Source organism: Typha angustifolia, chromosome 15 (genome assembly GCF_048772165.1).
Source record: "Typha angustifolia cultivar Huaian chromosome 15, ASM4877216v1, whole genome shotgun sequence".
Taxonomy (NCBI): Eukaryota; Viridiplantae; Streptophyta; class Magnoliopsida; order Poales; family Typhaceae; genus Typha; species Typha angustifolia.
Window position 1 is genome coordinate 2,905,220 of NC_133253.1, and position 21,588 is coordinate 2,926,807.

The 21,588-nt window shown below is 39.7% G+C and overlaps 4 protein-coding genes and 1 non-coding gene across 6 annotated transcripts; 3 read left to right on the top strand and 2 right to left on the bottom strand.

Annotated features, from left to right (window-relative positions):
* Window positions 1–842: 842 nt before the first annotated feature.
* Window positions 843–2,773, bottom strand: LOC140778577 (cyclin-D5-1-like). The gene is made up of 5 exons (XM_073123369.1): window positions 2,516–2,773; window positions 2,342–2,428; window positions 1,971–2,250; window positions 1,765–1,898; window positions 843–1,644 (listed from the first exon to the last, which is right to left on the bottom strand). Exons 1-5 carry the CDS (start codon window positions 2,771–2,773, stop codon window positions 1,438–1,440), a joined length of 966 nt encoding a protein of 321 aa, XP_072979470.1. The 3' UTR covers window positions 843–1,437.
* A 3,755-nt stretch (window positions 2,774–6,528) lies between these two features.
* Window positions 6,529–12,487, top strand: LOC140779459 (uncharacterized). Its single transcript, XM_073124525.1, has 13 exons — window positions 6,529–6,834; window positions 7,114–7,279; window positions 8,696–8,776; window positions 9,434–9,516; window positions 9,594–9,709; window positions 9,794–9,904; window positions 10,096–10,208; window positions 10,355–10,658; window positions 10,754–10,837; window positions 10,934–10,984; window positions 11,177–11,248; window positions 11,811–11,879; window positions 12,240–12,487. Exons 1-13 carry the CDS (start codon window positions 6,825–6,827, stop codon window positions 12,276–12,278), a joined length of 1,299 nt encoding a protein of 432 aa, XP_072980626.1. The 5' UTR covers window positions 6,529–6,824; the 3' UTR covers window positions 12,279–12,487.
* Window positions 12,488–12,970: 483 nt separating this feature from the next.
* Window positions 12,971–18,183, top strand: LOC140779793 (formin-like protein 8). Its single transcript, XM_073125060.1, has 4 exons — window positions 12,971–14,911; window positions 14,993–15,192; window positions 16,667–16,908; window positions 17,028–18,183. Exons 1-4 carry the CDS (start codon window positions 13,659–13,661, stop codon window positions 17,811–17,813), a joined length of 2,481 nt encoding a protein of 826 aa, XP_072981161.1. The 5' UTR covers window positions 12,971–13,658; the 3' UTR covers window positions 17,814–18,183.
* Window positions 18,184–19,171: 988 nt separating this feature from the next.
* On the top strand, window positions 19,172–21,276 carry LOC140779794 (glucan endo-1,3-beta-glucosidase 12). 2 transcript variants are annotated; one of them, XM_073125062.1, is made up of 4 exons: window positions 19,172–19,409; window positions 19,494–20,492; window positions 20,740–20,837; window positions 21,052–21,276. In XM_073125062.1, exons 1-3 carry the CDS (start codon window positions 19,361–19,363, stop codon window positions 20,769–20,771), a joined length of 1,080 nt encoding a protein of 359 aa, XP_072981163.1. In that variant the 5' UTR covers window positions 19,172–19,360; the 3' UTR covers window positions 20,772–20,837; window positions 21,052–21,276. The 2 variants fall into 2 exon arrangements, with proteins under 2 accessions (XP_072981163.1, XP_072981162.1); XM_073125061.1 differs by having other exon boundaries at window positions 19,176–19,409; window positions 19,488–20,492.
* Window positions 21,277–21,350: 74 nt separating this feature from the next.
* On the bottom strand, window positions 21,351–21,422 carry TRNAM-CAU (transfer RNA methionine (anticodon CAU)). Its single transcript has one exon. It is a non-coding gene; the product is annotated as a tRNA-Met (tRNA).
* Window positions 21,423–21,588: the final 166 nt, after the last annotated feature.

Sequence of the window (21,588 nt, forward strand, 5' to 3'; positions counted from 1 at the left end):
ATGAAGCATGGTATTGTTATTTTTTTTTTCTTTTCTTGAGCTGGCAGATTTGAAGCAGCCCTTTTGTTTGGAGCCACAGGTTTCATGTATACATTCCAACTGCACAGGCCAAGTAACCCTTGTATTATAATATGTTTCTGTTCTGCTCTCCTGCCATGTCCAGTGCAAGAGAGCTACCACTCACTTGCAAGGTGGTAGGTACTCCATTAACCTAACTATTTAAGCAAATCATGTTTCAGGTCTGCTTTTGACTGCATGGAGAAGAGAGATCTTTACACAGATTAAAGAAGCACCTCATCCACAGCCATCTGATCAAAGATCAAACACTAGCTGGGCACAAGATAATTTTAAAAAAAAATTACACCAATACTTAGGCATGGAAAGACACACAAGGCTCTCTTCTTGAAGCAAGTGAAATGAACAGAACCACCCACATGCTGCACCAGTAAGCATTCCTCACAAAAGAAACTTAGCACCTGGAGGGAGAAACTGAAGGAAGTCCTTTAGCCTACCTTTACTAGTCCAATGACATTCTTTTCTGATGCTGGTGAAGTAGATGGCTTTGCCATAAGATTCTGGGAGCACTGCTCTTACTTTTTCACTTCTGTGATAGCACAAAAGCACCAACTATTGATTTCTGTATCCAAACTTAAGTTTGGAAAACTTCAAGAGGCAGTCTTTTTTTTTTACTTCTTTTTCTTTGAAAGAGCCTTCAAGAGGTAAAGTCAATGCACTGAATAGAGACAAATAAGCAGCGTCTATCTTCTCCATGAAATGTCACTAAATATTCCAACAACAAAGTTTGGCTCTGATTTGATGACACAACATAAAGGCAAAAATAATTTCATTCCCAAGAAGCAAATCAAATCACATTAAAACCAACCATACAGGATTTCAGCTAGCCCAGAATGCACCAGAAGGTCCAGAACTCATCTGATCACAACCAGCAAGGATACAGGCAAGTACACCAATCTCCTTCAGTGAGCAATCAGCACCACACACAAGAAGAAGAAAAAAAATATATAAGAGAAGGAATTACAATAAATATGGGGTAACTACTTATGAATCATGACGTGAACTATGAATCACAAGGACTACTTCCAATCCTATTCACACGAACTACTCCTCTGTTGCCTTTGTGTAATGACCTCCAAGCTTTTTCATTACACTCAGCCCTTTTCACTTTCGAGCTATAGCTTTTGCCTTCCTTTTCCTTTCCCTTTCCCTTACTGTTTACATCAAGAAGTCAAGGAAGCATATAAAAAGTACCATTCCAAACTGAATTAGAGAATCAAATCACGCTCCATTGACAGCTAAAGACACACACACACACACACACACACAAAGAAAGAAAGAAAGAAAGAAAGAAAGAAAGAAAGAAAAAAGAACAGTGCCTGGGTTTCGTGGAATCCCGTCTAAAAATCCATTCAACTACTATTAAGCATTGGGAGACTGCAGCCTTCTCCTCTTACTGCCTATAGCTGTTATAGCTGTGAAAGAGGTAACACCGGCAGCATCAATGGAGTTACCAATGCTTGCATTATTGGCTGCTGGTCGACTGGAGGAAGCCAACTCCTTGGATGATTTAAGCTTCTCCTTTTGTGCTTCCTGAACCATCACAGTATAGCAGGAGAACACATGCTCCTGACACACAGAACAAGAGCACTGAATTACTCATCACCTTTCCTTTTACTCATAACTTTCCGTAAAGATTGGAGTAACAAGAAAACCAAGAAATATTTCAACAGAAAGCTTAAAACTTACAGTGTCTAATGGCCCAGACAAGGAGATTACAAACAGCTTAGATTCCACTGTAACCTGTGTCAATCTTTCATCAATCGCAGCTAAAACCGCGGCGGCTGCGACAGTTGAGGGCCTGTGTTCGACTAAATTCATCACTGCATTCATTCAACATTCGAACACTTAGTCCTTAAACCTTAACACAATCCTATTGAAATGCATTAACCAACCTTTAATAGTGGCAAATATGAAACCGGCGGCCTTGGAGACCAAGTCCGTGTATCCAAACTTGGACGCAAAGTAACTCAAATAGGAAAATGGAGTCACCATACTCATCCGCCATTCCAATGTACTAAGAACGAGCAGCTCCATCCTTCGTATGTCCTCGCAATGGAACTCGTACTCTTCGTGCCAGAACTCCGAAAGCACCGGAACATGGCATTCCTCCATCTTCGTGGCAATCGATAGGCAAGCAATGGTAAGCAAGTGGATAGCCCACGATTTCCCTCTCTAATCCATAAGAAACCAAATAAATGAATAAAAAGAGACTAAACACGAAGCCATTACAAGAAAACAAGGAGAACGCATCACTTGGCATTACGTCGATCACCCTATGGGCGAAGAACCGATCGAAATAAGCCACCGCGACGTACGCCGTCTTAAAGCCAAATCCGAAGCTCGCATTGCTCTGCTTCAAGATAAAAAGGTCCCACCTTTGGATGTAAGAATTAGATAAGAAAAAAGATCGAACTCGATGGTACGGAGAGAAACCCACTCGGAGAATCCACCGAACGGCATCGGAGCGAGCGGAGAGGTCGTGGTTTTTGATCTCAAAGGTGGATTCTTTGGAAAGTAGCAACTTGATGAAGTCTTCATCCGATTCCGGGAGAAAGGAACCATTCGGAAGCAACATCATGGCGAGGCATCCTCCCTCCCTCTCCTTTTCCTCCTCGTCGTCGTCTTGGTCGAGATGTCTTCCATCTTCCTGGCAGATGAGATGGGAGAAGGGAACGGAGCAATGGGCATCCCCCATTAGCGACCGAGACGATGTTGTTACGAGTGTTTATATTTAAGTAAGAGGGGGAAGTGCAACAAAGACCAAGATTTAGTAGACCCAGCGATGGTTTCCCTACAAGCCCAACCGTATGAATCTCGTACATTTCGGCCACTTACCAAATTTATTTTACTTGATAATAACGATAATAACAATAATAAATCTTTATTTTTTTTACCCCCAAAACCATTTATCCAAGATAACGAATACAAACATTAGATAATCCAAAACGGCCAAACTATGTCTTTGCATTTATATTTGAAATAATTCTATTTTCCTGCAGAGGATCCCGCCCGGTAGTTCAGGCGATTTGGTTGCCCTGTTGGTACCACAACTCTCCATTCTATAATTGCATTGCAGCCCAGTAATCTCGTGAACCTTAGTTTACTCTATATAGTATGACCTTTCAAGTCTATTTTTGGCTGTGATGGCATCCCCTTCCCCCTCGTAGAGTTGGAAAGCAATAGAGCTTTACATAGGCTTTGCTACGTTGTCACCATGTCTATGTCATCCAGCCTTGGATGAGTGCATCAATGAGAATCTAAGTTGGGCTTTGACCCATTTGTTGTGTTGGTAATTGAGAAAAGTGACACAGGATCCAAAACCTAATCCAACTTGTCACCACTCTCATAGGCTGCCCTTTGTCTATTGTAATTATTGGGTGCATTAATGCAAGCCCTAGTGAGCACTGAGCAGTGACACCCAATTTGTGCCCCCCCCCTTTTTTTTCTTCTTATTTGTGTGTGTGTGTGTGTGTGGATTATAGTACTGGACTCTTATCAAGACCTTGATTTATTGGTGCAGTTCCAAGTTTAATCATTTTTGAGTTAAATGGTCCCCACTCTGGCTTAATGTCAACCCATTCAGAAGTACATTAGGTTAACATTTGATACTTGTTGGTCATTGGAAGTAGAAGAACTTGTTCTGATTTACTATTTTTGGGTGCAGAACGTAGTTAATTAATTGGGGTTAATATTGTTAAACAAATGAATCATAACCTCTAGAAAAATTTAACTCTGACACCATATCAGATAAGAAAAAAACTAGCTTTTGATACCATAACATTAAACACCAACAGTATATACCATGCGTTCTAACAGCGGCTAAACAAAACTGCAACCATCTCGAAGTAGAGGAGAGACCAGTTGATCAGACCAGTAAACATTTGCAGAAAGAAAGAAAGAGAGAGAGAGATAGACTTTCCCAGTGCTTATCTTCAGTTCTTGGTCAAAGTCTTGGATCTTTTTTGCAAGCTGGGCTAAAGGTTAATGGCTTAGCAACCACCCGTCCTTGTCAACTTTGGAACCAGAACGCCAAAAGGGGGGAAGAGAGAGAGAGAGAGAGAGAGAGAGAGAGAGAGAGAGGAATTGACTCAATTGAGGGGGACCCCAACAAATGAACTCTATACACGAACCAAGCATTGCTATTATATTTTTAGCTCTGCAAAGACTTAGTTGGTGCCAATGGCTGAAACCATGTGGAAGATGTCAGACCCAAATCCTCACAACTCTAGAGTTTTCATAACCTTCCACTGACGACCCTCTTCAAACATAAATTAATGAAGGACGCGATGCAATGGGTAAGACCCAAGTACTCAGGCCTCAAAACTTCCATGCTTCGTTACACTCCATCAAAGACTTTCCATCGGGGTAGAGTCAAGGGTTGTCTTGTCATTGGATCCTTTATCTTATTTTTAACATTGGGATATAGCAAGATGCATGTAGTACAACTCTTTTTTCAATTACAGAATTTGAATTTTTGATTATTTTACTCTGTTCTTTATATTTTTATACATTCAATTTATTTTTAAACTTAAATACGAAATTGGTCAGCAACTTCAAAAAATAAGATGCTGACAGGTCGGCAACTTATAGGAAATTTCAAATCCTCTTAAAAGCAACTTCAAAAAATTAGGCCTATACTCAGTGCCATTATAGTCATACGGACAGGATAAAAGAGACTACAACATAATTAGTTCATTTTATATGAATAATTCTGTCAAATAATAATGTTGAGATTTAATAGGCATCCTTGCTTTTCCCTTCTTTTCTCTTCTTTTTTCTCTTCTATTTTTTCACTATTTTTCCCAACATCTTTCTCCAGAGATGATGCAATTTACTTCAAAGTCAACGAATTGGGCCGGGCCAGGCCAGAATTAGTTAAGGCTTAGTTTTAGGCCCGCCGTACAGTAGCTAAGCCCATCTTGCTAAAAGTTTGGTCGTCTATAATTATTTTTCCTATTAAATGTTGAAAATACTTTTAATGAAAACGTTTTCTTGGGAGTATTATGTTGGGCAATTGGACTAAGCAAGCTATGTTTAACTCTGTAGCTTGTAAGTTAGGTCTGTTAATCTATCTCGTTGTTTGGCTTAAGTCCTAGTTCAGGAGTAATTTTTTTCTTATTATCAAAATTATATCTTATACCAACACACTGATTAATTATTAATTTACTCATAATATTTATTCCATCAAATTAAAGAATATTTTTAATAATTTTATAATCCTTTTATTTTTCTTTAAATTTATATTACATTAAAGATAATAATAACACTCTTATTTTAAAATAGAAGTAAACACTATTTTTAGAATAATAAAGAGGAATAAATGATGCCTAATTTCACTCAGCTTGTATTCAACTTACTTTTGCATCGTCACTTTGTGTTTGAGTTTGCTAAGTTTAATTCGGAGTCGAATACGGGTAAAGATCCGACTCTGGTTCGACCTAACTTTTTAGTCAATTAAAATGGACCAGGACCAGGATTCGTCCAAAACCCTAGGGTCCCACGGTTTTCAAGAACATTCAGCACACAGTCTTGAAATGGAATATTCTGTAAATGGTTCCTCGAGGATGCCGAAGAAGGAACGACGCGCTTCACGTAAATCCACAACTTACCTCAGTAACTTTAAACTCTGTTTCAATAAACCTCTATGAAAGTTTATATATTAGAAATGAGTCCTTACACATAAGTTAAATAGTACTCAATGGACATTTTCTTCCTCGGATTTGGCCTCGATTGGCCACTTCCACTTGCAAGATTAACCCATTTAACTTCATCTATGGACTTAATAACTTTCTTGTTGAGTTAGCCTGGGATGCTTAGTATTAGATTAATTTACATACATCTAATGCATTTTTGCCCTCTTTTAAATTATTCAAGTTCATGAGATAATTCTTCCAGCTAATAGGCTGTCAGAAAACTTAATATGCATCATAATGCCAAGTCAAAATAGATCACTATCATCACACGTGACATATATATTTTTTTCTTTCCTTCCTTCTAAACCACCTTTTTAGATTCACAAATATATTTTCTTGTTTTCCGGTTGCTTTAGGTATATTATACATAAAAACAAAACGGGGATAATTAATCGAAAACGAAATAGATACGGGTTATGAGTGTTGAATTTAAGATATGCTAAGTACGTGAAGAATTTGACATTTTTAATATAAAACTTGGATTAAAAACTCAAATCCCTTAATGAAGGACTAATTCGTGGTATTCAAACTTAGTGCGGGGGTAATTTGCGAATATACCTTTTCTTTTTTGCCATGCTTTCTCTTGTCTCAGAAATACGTCATATATATCGTTATCTCTCATCAATTATTTTGTGAATCGTGATCCATCAGCCATATCGAACGGATGATGACCTCTTACGCGGTTGAGTAAAAAGCCGTCCTGATATCGTATTTTGAGTCGGCTTAGGGTTTTATTTGCAATTAATTTTATTCGTTCTTTTTTCCGAGCCGCACCGTTTCAAAGGCTGTACGCCGTCTCAAACCTCTGCCTCTCGTTCGTTTTTCATCTCTCTCCGTCTCATTCTCCAACTCGGCTTCCACCTCCTCTTCTCGATCCCTCTCCAACCCCACATGGGTCTGCGCTGCTCCGATCGATTCTTCGCCGTGAGCTCTTCCTCGATTCCTGATCTCTCAGCCGCCGCCGTCTCCCTTTGTAGCTCTCGTTTTTGTAACGTTTCGTTTCGGATTCATCGCCCCAGATCTTGAGTTTGGGCGTTTTTGACAGCTCTCGCGATGGGAAGGAGTAAGTGGATTTGCTTTTTTCTTTTCTTTGGATCGGTTGGATTTGGGTTGATGGTGTTCTAGCCGAGAGATTCAATCTTTTTGTTGGTTATTTTCTTGTTAGAATTGAGATGTTGCTAAAAAGGGATCTCTATCGTCGGATTTTTTTTTTTTGGGTAAAATTGTTTTTCTTGATCTGGCTTTGGTGAAATTGCTTGAGTTTCGGAGTTCTAGGATCTTTTCATTAGAAAAAGATAAGAAACATGACGTTTTGTTTTATCTGGGGATATTTATGACGCAGGCAGCCGTCGCAAGGCTGCTGTGGAACAGCTTGATAGCAGTGATGCTGATAGCGTGAGCTCTGTTTCGACTAATTTGTCTGACCTAACGCTGGCGCACGATACGGAGATCGTCAACTCCCAGGAGTTTGTACTAGAGAAGTACATCGATGCTCTCTATGAGAAGAGGTATCTTATTGTTCCTTCTTTGATTTGTTGGAGCTGTCAATTTTTTTTGGTTTATATTGCATAAAAACCATTCCTTGGGTGTTCGGCGAATGCATAAAGCATATTCTATATACGAAGTTTGTTGAGATAGTTTAAATTGTTTCGGAAATTCTTTTCTTTGTCCTCCCAATGAATGATAGTTTTGATGAGGTCAGTTACGTCGACTTCGGAATGTGATTCGTGATCTTACATAGGATCTCATGTTGAAAGAGCTAGGAACAGTTAGGGACTTGGATCAAGCAGTATGTGAGTTAGGACGTTGGCACTACGAGAAAGTGCATAATTCCTACTAGTGCAAATTATAAAATTATGCATTTAATTAGTGATGAAGGACATATATGAAATGGATAATCCCTTGGCCTTTTGTATGAAGAAGAAGGGTGTGTAATCTGCACTACATGCCATGGAGAAAGACAAAACAGAAAACGTAGAAGTTGCAGGAGAATGTTGCAGAGGTTATTCCTGATACTTATTGAGGTTATGAGTTATCATGATATCCTTGGATTGTTGAATAATCCCGTCCAGCACTTAATGCTTCTTCAATGCATCTGTGTTTTTTTCTTAGATTTTATTATTCCTTTGTTTCATCTGCCACTACATGTGTGGCTGCTTTGGTCAGGAAAGCTTATGTAATCTATAAATCAATGGTGTCCCCTTTGAAAGGGTCAGTTCCTGGGGTGAGAGATGAGAACTCATTCTTGTCATAAAATAGATTGCGGTGAATCTGTAGTTTCTTCAGAATTTGCGTCCTTAGAGTTTTGAATCTATCAAAAGTTTCTTGGTTCCACTTGCTTACCAAAACTGTGCTTGTTTAGATCAAGTACTGATAATTTGAAGTTCATAACATCCATGTAGAAAATTCTCATCTCTTAGCTTTCAGTTTGAGTCGTTTGCATTTGTTAGTATGTACATCTTATTGTAAGAGTTTAAAACTGTATTAGCTGTTTAATGATAATTGTGATCAATAATAGATTATCCTTTGTCTATGATCCTGGAGTTTTTGGCAAGTATATAACTTGCCAAAGTCTCTTGCAGATTCAGAATATTGTTCGTTAGTTATTTGAAATCCTATGTTCCCTATTTGCTTCTTTCTTTATTTTGCATGATAGGATATAAAGCTCTGATCTTGTTGCAAATCTAAAGAGCCAAAGATAGAAAAATCTGTTTCTAAGATATGGCGAAGAGACTTTTGATTTTATCATCATTGTCCTCTTTCACAATTAATTGCTGTGATTATCTTTCTTAGAATTTTCTTGTACTTATTACATCTTTTTTTGATGTATTTTGAGGATATTTTTGAATATGGTTTGATCATAAATTCAAATTCACTGATTTTGCGCTACTAAATTACAACATCTTGTTCCTTCTTTGACACAGAGGATCCACAAGAGAAACAGCTTTGGCTGGCCTTGTTGATGCATTTGAGAATACTGTCCTTCTTTCATTTGTGGAGAACAAGTAAGTTAGTCTTACACAACTAGCTCCCATAATTCGTTCATGACAAAGATGTCTTATTAAATTATCTAGCTGCATCGTGATTGACTTATTAAGTACATGAAAGGCATTTAGAAGGCCTGCCAGACAGCTATCATAATAGTAGATTTCCTGTAATCAATATCTTTTTATGTGTTTAAAGGGATAGTTCTAGTTCAAAAATTGAGAAACTGCATGTAGTAAAGGACTTATCCAGTTGCCCAAATAGGATTTTGTCTTAATTGATGCAAGAGGTCAATATTCATTCTTGTGCTTCCATACAATCAGCCGATATAGTAGTTTGGCTACCTTTTGTTAATTGTCCACTCATGCACAATTGTGGTTCATGCTTACAATTAGTGCCAGATTCATTCTCTACTTACTACAAGGTTTTATAATTGTGTGGTTCTGCAATTTATTTGGCTGGTGGAAATCTATAGGGAGGAATTCATGTTGCCTTTCCTAAATCCCACTTTGGCAGGCATTCTTTATTTCGTCAGATTTCTATTTGTTATGTCCTCAGTCTATATAAATAAAGATCAGTATGTTCTTCTGTGGGATGCAACCTATCCGATCGTTTTGCATTATATTAATAATGGATGTCTTCATATGTTTCTTATACTTCGGTTTCTCTATGGACAGATGTGCTACATTATTGCATCAATGCATCAACTCGATGAAGCGAGGATCTACAAAGGAGGCCTGCTTAGCTTCTCGTGCTATTGGTATACCTTCTATCTTGTCCCATTTCGTGTTCCTCAATTTCTGTCTTGTCCTTATTTTGTGACTGTCTCATTTGAAGGGTTATTGGCCATTACTGTTGGCACTGGAAGCAGTGCACGGGAAATAATGGAAGACTCCGTTCCGCACCTTTCTCGGGTGCTTCTATCTGGATCTGATGCATCTAAAGTATCATGTGTATGTTATAGTTTTCTTACTTGTTTTCTTTGTAATTATTTTCCTGCTGATATTAGAAATTTAGAGTCATCCAATCGACTGCAGGTCTTGGATTGCTTAGCTACCATTACTTTCATTGGGGCAAATGATCAAGCTGAAACAGAGGTATCCTTGAAGGCCATGTGGGAGGTGATTCATCCCAAATCAGGTTCTAATGTACGTAACATATGCTATCTTTTTTGTATGAGTCATTCACAATCATTGAGAAATCAGTTATCAGATATATCTAGAAATTATTTACGTATATATATGTATATGTATATTCCACTTTGCCAACACTTCCGCTTTTCAACTTAAGACTATTTCATCTCGTACTTGTCTAAAATTTGCCTTTGTTTTACATTCAGGTTGCATCTGCGAAAAGACCTTCACCTGCTGTATTGGCAGTTGCAGTATCTGCGTGGTCATTTCTTTTAACAACTATTGGTACTTGGAGAATTAATCCTGATACTTGGAAGGAGTAAGTGGAAAATCTCTGTTTTATCATTATATAGTTACTTGATAGTGGACCATTTTGTCATTTTTCTAATCGTTGCTATTATTTTTCTTGCTACTGTTGCCATCCTGGAAAATTTATAACTTTATAATCATCTCAATATTGTTCAGATCGGTCTCATTTCTCTCCACCCTGCTAGAATCCAATGATCGTGCAGTTCGTATTGCTGCTGGTGAAGCAATAGCTCTATGCTTTGAGTTAGGGATACTGGATGTATCCTGTGGTGAAGAGAGTGACAGTGATAACTTGGACAAGGGTTCTAAGCGCCAAGTTTTCTTGTATATGCAGTCATTGAAGGCAAAAATATCTGGTCAAGTGAATAGTCTTTCTGTGGAGGCTGGTGGCAAGGGGGCTGACAAGAAAAATCTTAACGACCAGAGAGACTTGTTTCAAAAAATTTGGGACTTTATCAAGGTTTGCTATTTTTTTTTCCGGACGATATATGTATCATATTTCTCATTGTTTGTTCTGGACTTCCTTTTTCTTATTTTAGCTGGTTTCTTTTCCAGTTCGGTGAGTGCCCAGAAGCATCAGTTAAGGTATCAAGCAAGCATGCCATGTTGAAGGTCTCATCATGGACGGACTTGATAAGGGTAATGCATGAGTTTCTTTTAAGTCTACTTTTTGTACCATTCAAGGATGCTGCTCACAGAGCATTTTCTAACTATCTTATTTGGTTATTTCACCAGTTGAACTTTTTGAGGCGCTTCCTTAGAAAAGGATTTCTCAAGCATGCACAGGTCACATATCTAATATATTATCTGATATTACTGTTTTCTCTAAGATCTATTTTTGTTCAAGTAATGAATTTTAGTCAATTGAATGGATCTTTTGATCAGTCCATAGATTATTTCGTTCCCATTAGAGATGATGATTATTTGAATTCCATGATAAGATGAACAGTACTGACCCAAAGTAATTTGTTTTTACAGGAGAACGAATTACTGCATGATATTTTTGACTTTGCTCTGGATAAAACAGAAGGTCTGTCCAACAAAGAGAAGGTGAGTTGCTGGAGCTGTGCTTTTATTCTAGGAAAATTTATATATAATTCTCTGCTTTATAACGTAATTATGATTTACACTCTACATTTTTACTATTTATAAATCGAGTCATTTGATTTAGCGAATATGTGCTGAAAATACTCTAGGTTACATTTAAATTAACACCGTGAAAATTTTGTTAAGTAGAGATATTTTATTTTTAAAATGACTAAAATATTTTTAGTATAACTTGGTTGAGGGTATTTTGATAATTTTCTAGTATAGTTAATTTAATTCAGAGATTTAATTAAGCTTAACTAACTGATTTAACGGCAGGATGTTTTTTTTGCATATATTTACTAAATCATAAAGCTTGATTTATAAATAGTAAAAATGTAGGGTACTATAATTTCATTTAAAGCCAGGGTATTATATGCAATTTTTTTTTATTCTATGCTTATATATACATAAAATATGCTGCTCGATGAATACTTAATTTGTGTTCTTTTTCTTTGAAACGAAGGACATTAATGTCCTTCGATTCTGTATGTGTTTTGCTAACTCGTTAAATTTTTTTATGCAGAGGATTTCTAGGTCAGAAGATGAGAAAGGACGGTCTCAGAAGTTAAATAAGGACCGCAAGCTTGCTCAGGTAATCTGAACTGAAACCAGTGGGAGATAATTTATCTTGCTTTCCTTCATGATTCATTATCTTTGTACGCACAGAATTTTCCTTCATCCACTCTCAGACATGTTCAGATGGAAGTAATTAGAATGCACTTGACCAAAATATCTACCTTGCAAGTTTTGCCTTTCTTTTTTGTTGTTGGAGTATTTCTGGCTGTCATGACAAGACCTAGTGGACCAATTAAGAAACCTATTAACAGCTGCCTCTGTAATTTAGTAGGGTTACTGCTAGGTGGCTCTATATCTTTTTGGTCTGTAGATATAATCTTCAATGTTGCTGAGGTTACTTTTTGCTTAATGTTAATAATTGTGATATTTGCTGCAGGAGAGAAAAAAGAGTATCCTGGTTGTGCAGGATGCTTAAAGAACAACTTCATTCTTCCCTCAGGCAGGACATTGAAAGGAAGATTACATTCTGAAGGCCATTTGTTTCCACCTTTATTTTGTCTTTATTTTTAGTGTTGGCATTTATTTTCTTGGAACCCCTTGTGAGGTTTCTCTACATACCGCTGGATGATCCTTCTTTTAATCAAGCCAAAATGAAAGGAGATATAAAAGCTGAGGCTTTAACTATGTCTATCAGCCTCTGATAATTTCTGCTAGGATCTACCAGCCTCTGTGATATTGGCTAGCCCGTCGGGATGGCCGCAAGATTTGGTTGTAATCCTGAAACAAGAGCGTTATTTATCCCTCCTCTTCTTTAGTTCTCAAATAAACAAAAATAGAAAATAGAGAAAAAAAATATATTAAATCAGTGATACTAATTGAAAAAAAGAAAAAGAAAAAAGAAAGATGATACACACAGTAATTTTTGTTCGAATCCATGTTATAAATTGATAATAAATTGGTAGAATCCAAAGATTGAATGCACAATGTGTGGCCTAATAGTGACGCTATTCTTAATGTAACGAAGGACAGTTTTAATTCTTCCATCCGTCCTGCCCGCGTCCAGTCACCAACGCACGTAGTAGAATCAGCGTCGCTACCACGGCGCGGGCCATGCTATGTCAGGCCGTACGTCTTTTACTGCAAGGAAAGGGAAGAAATAAATAGAAAAGGACGCAATGCACACCGACAGTCTTTCGCTGCTCCTCTTTTATTTTATTTTATTTTATTTTTTCTTCGTCCCGTTCGCCAATATCAGCGAGATCCTTATAAACGTCAACTTTTATGCCACCGTTGTAGTAGTCCAATATCATACACATATGGCAGCGCTCTTGATGTAATGTGCATTTGGCACATCGATGTAATGTGCATTTGCTATACGTTCTACTTTAGTACACGTGATGATGCCTAAAGAGATGCTTGTCGTGCGAAATAGAAAACTCGAAAGCGGCCAAAAGAGAAGACCCGAAGTGAAGCAAAGAAGAACCAAATAGGTAAATAAAACGAGATATTATCCGGCCCCCACCGTAAACTGCACATAGGACGAGATCTGCACCGTCCGATCCTTGTGATGGCGATGTAGGACGAGGCCCAGATAAAGTATTCCCAAGATCCGATCAGAGGAATGACAGGAAGTGGAGAGCAAAGGAAAAGTAAAAGCGGGGATGAAAGCAGATTCCTGCCACGTGTCCTCTTGTTAGGATAGCGATGTTTCTGACGTCAGCTTGCCGGTGCAAGCTCCCCCCTCATCTCCAGATCTCCTGCGTTGCTCCAAGACAGAGAAGCTTCTCTTGACTTCTTCTTCTTCTTCTTCTTCTTCTTCTTCTCTCTATCTACTGGGAGACAAAACAAACCCCAAATGCCACCAAATTTAACCAAAGTTATGAGAGCCCTGATCCAATTGCTATTGGTGTGTCTTCTCTGGTTCACTGCTGTCGGTTCTCCATCGGACGGCGGCGGAGAGAGGAGCCGCAGAATTCTGCACGAGCCGCTGTATCCGATCCAATGGACTCCGCCCCCGTCTCTAGTAGACGACTTCTCCAACCCTCCTCCTCCCGCTTCCCCGGACAATTTCTTCCCCCAGGCTCCCCCAACTCAAAACAATCCAACCAACGAAGCGGATGTCTCCGTCTCCACCTCATTGCGGCATAACACCAACCATCATTCGGCCGCCGCAGCCGCCATCGGTGCCTCAGCTGCTGTCGCCGCATTGCTTCTGCTCTCCGTGTCCTGCTTCCTCCTCCATCGCCGCCGACGGAGGACACGTGGCCCACCCGATCCGCGCAAGCTCGCTGGGGGAGGCGGCGGCGCGTCGCGCCGCGGCGCCGATTTGCTCTACCTCGGTACGATGGAGCCGGCCAATGGGTCGCCATATCGGAAGCTGGGAACGGAGCGGGTGGTGGAGATGCACCAGCCGAGTCCGGAGCTGAGGCCGCTGCCGCCGCTTGCGGCAACGACGGAAGTGGCGCCGCCACGTCGGGCGGCGGCTCCGGTGGCGTCGTCGGATGAGGAGACGTTTTACACGCCGCAGAGGTCGGTTGAGTCTGTGTGGAGTGGGAGTCCGAGTAGTCCTGTTTCGCGGCGGAGCAGCGCGGAGAAGGAGGTGATCATTTCCGCCGTAGAATCGTGTTCCCTTCCACCACCTCCTCCTCCTCCTCCTCGATCGCGAAGGACTTCTCCAAGGACAAGGTTTTCGGTTGATGTCAAACAAATGATCCCACCGCCTCCGCCTCCACCTCCACCTCCGCCTCCACCACCTCCTCCCCCTCCCCCGCCGCTGCCTCCCAAAATGGGTAGATTCACCAAATTGCCACCGCCGCCTCCGCTGCCACCACCGGCCCCCTTAGCTGATCAAGGTAGAAAAGAGCCGCCTTTAGAAGCCTCTTCCTCAAGGCGGAGATTGCTGAAGCCTCTCCCAGTGATCAATATGCCGGTTGCTGATGCCAAGCCAAGAAATGAAGATGGCAGCTCTTCTTTGCAACCAGTTGATGCAAAAGATGACAATTTGGATGGCGACGTGAAGCCCAGGTTGAAGCCACTGCACTGGGACAAGGTCAGAGCGAGTTCGGATCGGGCGATGGTGTGGGACCAAATGAAGTCTAGCTCTTTCCAGTAAGATTACAAAAATTGCAACTATCATGAAAAATACTATTCTTGTTTTTGTTTGTTTAACGAGTGGCTTATTTTTGGCAGATTGAATGAGGATATGTTTGAGACTTTGTTTGTTAATAACAACACAGCCTCTCTTCCTAGAGAAACAAGCAGAAGAACCGTTCTTCCATCATTCAAGCAGGAGAACAGAGTTTTGGACCCGAAGAAGTCGCAGAACATTGCAATTCTTCTGAGGGCTTTGAATGTGACTCGGGAGGAGGTAGCTGAAGCACTTTTAGATGGTGAGTATTTCTATTTTCTGAATGGCTTGCTTGTTATTCTTCATCCTAATGTAGTTTGGCATTAAAACTTCCTATTTGGATTAGCATCCATAAAAATCCTCCTTTGAGATTAATTGAGGTAAAATTTAGAAGTAAGTAGTTGCCTTCACATTAATGCAACATTAAATATGTTTTTGTGATATGATTCCTTTGTCAAATTATTTCTTGCGAAATTAGAATTTTACTTTCGATCTAGCTTTTTATCTGTCTTTAGTACATATATTTACAGTAACTATCTTTTGCTTGTGTTAAAGACTCTCCAATTTCCATGGAATTAAGTATAGTTGTTCCTTTATTGTGTGAACTCAAACTGCAACCAACTATATATCTCTTTCCAACTTGAGATATTGGTTTCTATTCTAGTCCTCTTTTTAATTAGAGATATCGTCTTGAACTTTGAACATCATCCTAGGTGATTGACTGTTTATTGATTTATAAACAGCATTCAAATGAATGATGTTCCTCTGAATTGCGATCATCTAGGGAGGGCAAGATGTGCAACTTCTTATCTCCGTTATAAATATTCGCCCAACTTGAACTGGCACCACTGCAATTCATAATGCAAGCAATGTATAGAAGTACTAACATATGAAAACCTAAGCCTCTACTCATTTGATTCCTGATGTTGGATGACTCCATCGTAAAGAGTTTTTGAGTTATGATAACATGCAAATATTGAAAATCACATGACTTATCGGACAAGTTGCATGTTGCTTTTTTGTGATGCTTCTGAAATTAAAAGGACATTTCAAGAAATGTAACTTCACAAGGAGGAAAAGCACAAAGGTGAAAAGGGAAGGAATCAAAAGCCAGATTAGAAATGCTGCCTACCAAGAATATGCATATCTTTGGAAGTTTCTTCTGCAATGTAGCAGAATCTTTGATTCACTAAATCATGCTAGAACTTGTCTATCTGGTTTTTCACTGGCTACATTCAAATAATGATGTAATTAGCTCAAAATATTGTTCGAAACTTTGAATGTGATCTGCAACTCATAATTATAAGTGAATTAGTTCTATGACAAGGATCACTAGGACCTAATTTATCAGATTCTACAGTCATTTTTGTACATCCTGCTTACACTGTTGCCACTGCGCAGCAGATCAAGAACTTGCTTGGCATGTCATAGAACGGCAAGTTATTTGTGTGGCTTAAATGTTGGTACCAAGATTCGATATGTGACAGGAAACATCAGAATTTCTGGTTGTTTAGACTGTTTTAGAAGTTCAGTTTGCAATTGACACTTCTATGCCTGCAAAGATTGATTTGAATTATAGATAATCACTTCTGTGCAATTATCAGGTAAACAGTGTTATCTATTTCTCGTGGTTTTATGAAACCAATGTCTAGCTGGTAGCAGTTATATTCATCTAGATTTGGCATGAAACTCTATGAATTAGTCTGTCGTATTGATCTCTGGCTCTCCTGCAACAGGCAACCCTGAATGTTTAGGGGCTGAGCTTTTGGAAACTTTGGTCAAGATGGCTCCTACCAAAGAGGAGGAGCTAAAACTTCGAGACTATTCTGGAGATTTATCAAAGCTTGGTTCAGCGGAGCGATTTCTAAAAGCTGTGCTGGATATACCTTTCGCCTTTAAGAGAGTTGACGCTATGCTATACAGAGCCAATTTTGAGACAGAAGTCAATTATCTCAGAAAATCTTTTGAAACTCTAGAGGTAAAAAATAATTTCCTAATATCTCTCTAAATGCTGTGGTGTATGCCTGTATATAATTGTTGTATCGCTAGATTCCTTCAGAATGTTCTCATAGTTAATATTCCTAACATGTTACTCAGGCAGCTTGTGAGGATCTAAGAAGCAGTAGACTGTTCCTAAAACTCTTGGAAGCAGTCCTGAGGACAGGAAACCGGATGAATGTCGGAACCAATAGGGGTGAGGCGAAAGCCTTCAAGCTTGATACCCTCCTAAAGCTTGCCGATGTCAAAGGGACCGATGGTAAGACGACACTGCTCCATTTCGTCGTCCAAGAAATCATCCGATCAGAAGGGTCAGGTTCTGAACAAACAATAGAAAACTCTGCTAACAACAATGGGGAAGAGCAATTCAAGAAACAAGGCTTAAAAATGGTAGCGGGGCTGAGCAATGAGCTGGGCAACGTGAAGAAAGCAGCTGGAATGGACTCTGATGTCCTGAGTAGTTATGTCTCCAAGCTAGCAATGGGGCTCGATAAAATCAAATCAATTTTGCAGCTCGAGAAGTCATGCTCTCAAGGTACTAAGTTCTTCGAGGCAATGAAGGATTTTCTCAAGGAGGCCGAAAGGGAGATTGAACGCGTTAGAGAACAGGAGAAAAGGGCGTTGGGGCTAGTAAAAGACATCACAGAGTATTTCCATGGGAATGCAGCAAAGGAGGAAGCCCACCCTTTGAGGATATTCATGGTTGTGAGGGACTTCTTATCAGTACTTGATCATGTGTGCAAGGATGTGGGCAGAATGCAAGAGAGAACTTTTATAGGGTCTGCTAGATCATTCCGCATCTCCGCCAGCGCCTCTATGCCGGTACTCCAAAGGTATCAACATCGGAATGAGGATAATTCCGATGATGATAGTTCATCATCATAGAGCATACAAATATTTACTTCTACGACATATAATCAGTTGCTTAGCTGATCTTATCCGCTGCAGAGCAGTAGTGTGCCCTGTGAAGCAGATGATTTAGAAAGATCCAAATTTGGGACAAATTTGAGTTCTTTGGATGGTCCATATTTTGTACAAAGAATAAGCGGCACTGTCGAATTTATACTTGACGTATAGAAGTAAGAATTCTCATGCTCCATGAGAGAATAGGAAGCTTGAGTTTCTTGTCGAGTTGTCTGTGATAGCATTATTTGATAGTTATATTTTTTTCCTCACTCCATGTAATTCTTTTTACTCAGATATGTACGAAACTAATTCTAAAGGAAGAAAAAAAGGAATGGCTGAAAATTTTCAATTCAAGAGATAAAATTCTCAAAGCAGATAACAGTTTATATCGATTCTTTGTACTCAAATTTGATCATAGTCTTTACAGAAAAAGAAAAAATGGTCATAGTAATATAACTTGCGTGGGATTTCTGCATTCATACGCTGGAGAGCCTGAGAGATGATTGGATCTTTGTGTCTTTCTTGTAACTATATAAAGTTCTGTTATTATATTCTTGCGTTGGATTACGTTCAACTACTGTCCATACTATAAATGTCATTTAATTTTACGGGGGCTATAGCTTCCCTTGCACGTAACTCTCAGGATCAGTGACTGAATAGAGAAAGAACTGCACGAAGCTTTATTTGAACTGCATGATGAAGATTGAGACGACCATAAGAAAACAGAGCACGTCAACCCTTTTCTTTTTCTACAGAAGATCAAAGGGGAAATGTAGTAGTTGGGACTGTTAGACCGGTCAGCCATGTCGATGTCACGCAATAGGACTGCTACTTGACCATCGAGTAACGCAGCCAGTAGCTTTCAATACATTCAAACCTGCCCTGCTTAAAAGGACAGTAAAATTTAAATAGAAAAAGTAAGAAAATTTCTGTTTTACATATCAGCCCCTATCCTATCCCTCAGAAGATTTTTAAGCTAGCCCAATGTTATAGACAGTTTTAGAGCCCTAGAGGTCTTCAAATGGAAAGACTACTCAAGAGTCAAGCATTCGAAGTGAATGATATGAGCCTACAAATGTCTTATAATGCATCCGAACCTCATGTCCAATTTATAAACGAAATATAGATTCAAAATTTATTTATTTGAATTTGATATTAAGTTCAAAGTTATAGAGAAAAGTATAGATGATTTATAAGTGTCTTATTAACTTTTTTTATTTATTAAGACGAGATAATAAAGTCACCTCATACTGGCACAGAGCTCTCTGATCTGGTCGCCATCAGAGCACACTTCCCACACCTCTGTCTCTGCCATGTCCTTTGTTTCAGAAGCACATCTCCCAATATCTCACCTAAAGAGAGACATAAAAGCCCATTATCCCCATGAGAACGTAGCTCATATTTGACAAAAAGGTCCCTCCTCTTCCACTTATATACACACAACCCCCTCGTACCCCCTTCCCTCCCAGGGTTTAAGGCAGGGTTTTACTTCTCCTTCACCTTCATCTTACAAGGAGTAAGAGAAGATGGTGGGGTTCTACCTCCTCTCCCTTCTACCTCTACTGGGTCTTGCTGGTAATCTCTCTCCTCAACAAAACTTTCTACTCGTTCCTTTTTTTGACTCCATTTTTTTTATTTATGTCTCTGTTTCAGTTTCAGGTCAAGAAGAAGCATTTGAGCTAGTACATCTCCAAGAACCAAAACCACTTACTCTGAGCTCACCATCTATTGGTGTCTTGGTGAGTGAAGCAGACCTACCTTTGGTCTCTTCCAATGTATTAGCAGCAGAAGGTTGGCTAAGAACCCATGTCTTAGCTCACTTCCCATCCAAAAGAATCACCACCATTATAGTAGGAAGAGGCATCCTCTGCAACACGGATCATGAACTCTCATGGGTCTTGGTCCTGCCATGTGTTAGGAATCTGTACTACTCTCTTGTAAGGTGGGGTCTAGTGGAGGAGATCAAAGTCTCAGCTGCCTTCTCCGAGTGCTTCCACAAATCCAGGACAACACTACCTCAAGACACTCTCAAACCTCTGGTTAGCTTCCTAGAGGAGACTAGCTCAGCATTTATAATAGACCAACATCCCCATTCCTCAGATTTACACATAACATTTCTACAAAGGTTGGGTTTTTCCAAGCTTAGGGACATCAGAGTGATGAAAGAAGCAAAACCAATAAGCAGAAAGCTATCTTCCTTGAGCTCCAGCCCAAGGCCACGAGGTTTTCAACTCCCTTCTCATTTATCTGGACAACCAAAGGCCCCTCCTTTACTAGACTCACCACCCCCTGATGCTACCCTCTCTTTTGCACCCGATTCCCCTCCCGATGCGTTCAACGCCATGTCCCCGCCGTGCCAGGTCTCACCGCCGGCCTCGCCGGCACTTCCGCCAGGACGAGGGGAGGAGCAGAGAGGTGGGTTGTGGTGTGTGGCAAAACCAACCGTTCCAGAGGAGAATCTGCAAGAGGCAATGGACTTCGCTTGTGGCGAGGGAGGGGCAGATTGCGAGGAGATTAGGCCTAATGGGAGCTGCTATTACCCTGATAATGTTGTGGCTCATTCTTCCTATGCTTTCAATAGCTACTGGCAGAAGACTAAGCAGAGTGGAGGCAGCTGCAGCTTCGACGGCACCGCAGTGCTCATCAATTCTGATCCAAGTATGAATCTTGAGCTTTCTCTACCTTGTGATCAGTTCATCACCACATTATATTGCTATAGAATCTGTACCAAAGTATTGGTAACTGTGGTTCCAGAACACCATTACTCATGCTTCATGTGATACTAGTAGCAGACTTTCTATCATACTTTATATTTCCACTTGTATAATCTATACAGAATCATTTGACGTTCTTGGCAGCTATGTTGACAGATGAATCACTAAAATGGCCTGTGATATTTGTGCAGGCTTTCTCCAGTGTCACTTTCTACTTAGTTGATAAGGTGATAATTGAGCTTTGAGGCTAGTTCACGTGGGTATCTCACAAGTCCACTTAATGCTGCAGGTGAGAAACTCTACTCCTTGCATCTTTACTGATAATATCTGATGGAAAAAAGAATGAATACGGCAAGGTCTCTCTGTTGCTTTATTTGCAACCAAACATTCAGTTGATCTGTGATGCATGTAAACATGGATTATATGACAAATTATAACTCTATCAAAGTGAGTTCTATTTGCTTCTGCCCACAACTAACGGTCTTCAACTATGCTTTTTGGAGGGTGAACGATGATGCAGTGATGCTGGATAGGAGGAGTTACATGGGATGATGAAAGATTTGCTGGTCCTTTTTTTTTTTCCTGTCTTGTCTTACTTCTACTTTTGTCTTTGTAGTGGTAGCTTTCTGTGTTTGGTTGAATGAGATGTTCTGTTAGGAACTGCTTGTTTATGTATTATATTAGTTTAAGCATTATGCTGCTAATAGTATCAGACAGAAGTAAGCCGTAGTAAATGTTAACATTTATTGTCTCAAATGTCTAAAAGAAAAAAGCTTAGGCGGAGGCGGAAGCTACTCGTTAATATCAGAGCCAGGTTTCGATCCTGGGACCTGTGGGTTATGGGCCCACCACGCTTCCGCTGCGCCACTCTGATATGTTAATGAAAGTTGATTCTCAACATTTCTTAGTTGAAATTATTCCCAATTAAACACCACATTAGACTACCCCAAAACTTGCACCTCAATTGATGTAAAATTATGATCTATCGAATTTGCTGATAATGAGATTTCAATTAATTTCAACGTTGTGCGCAATGAAAT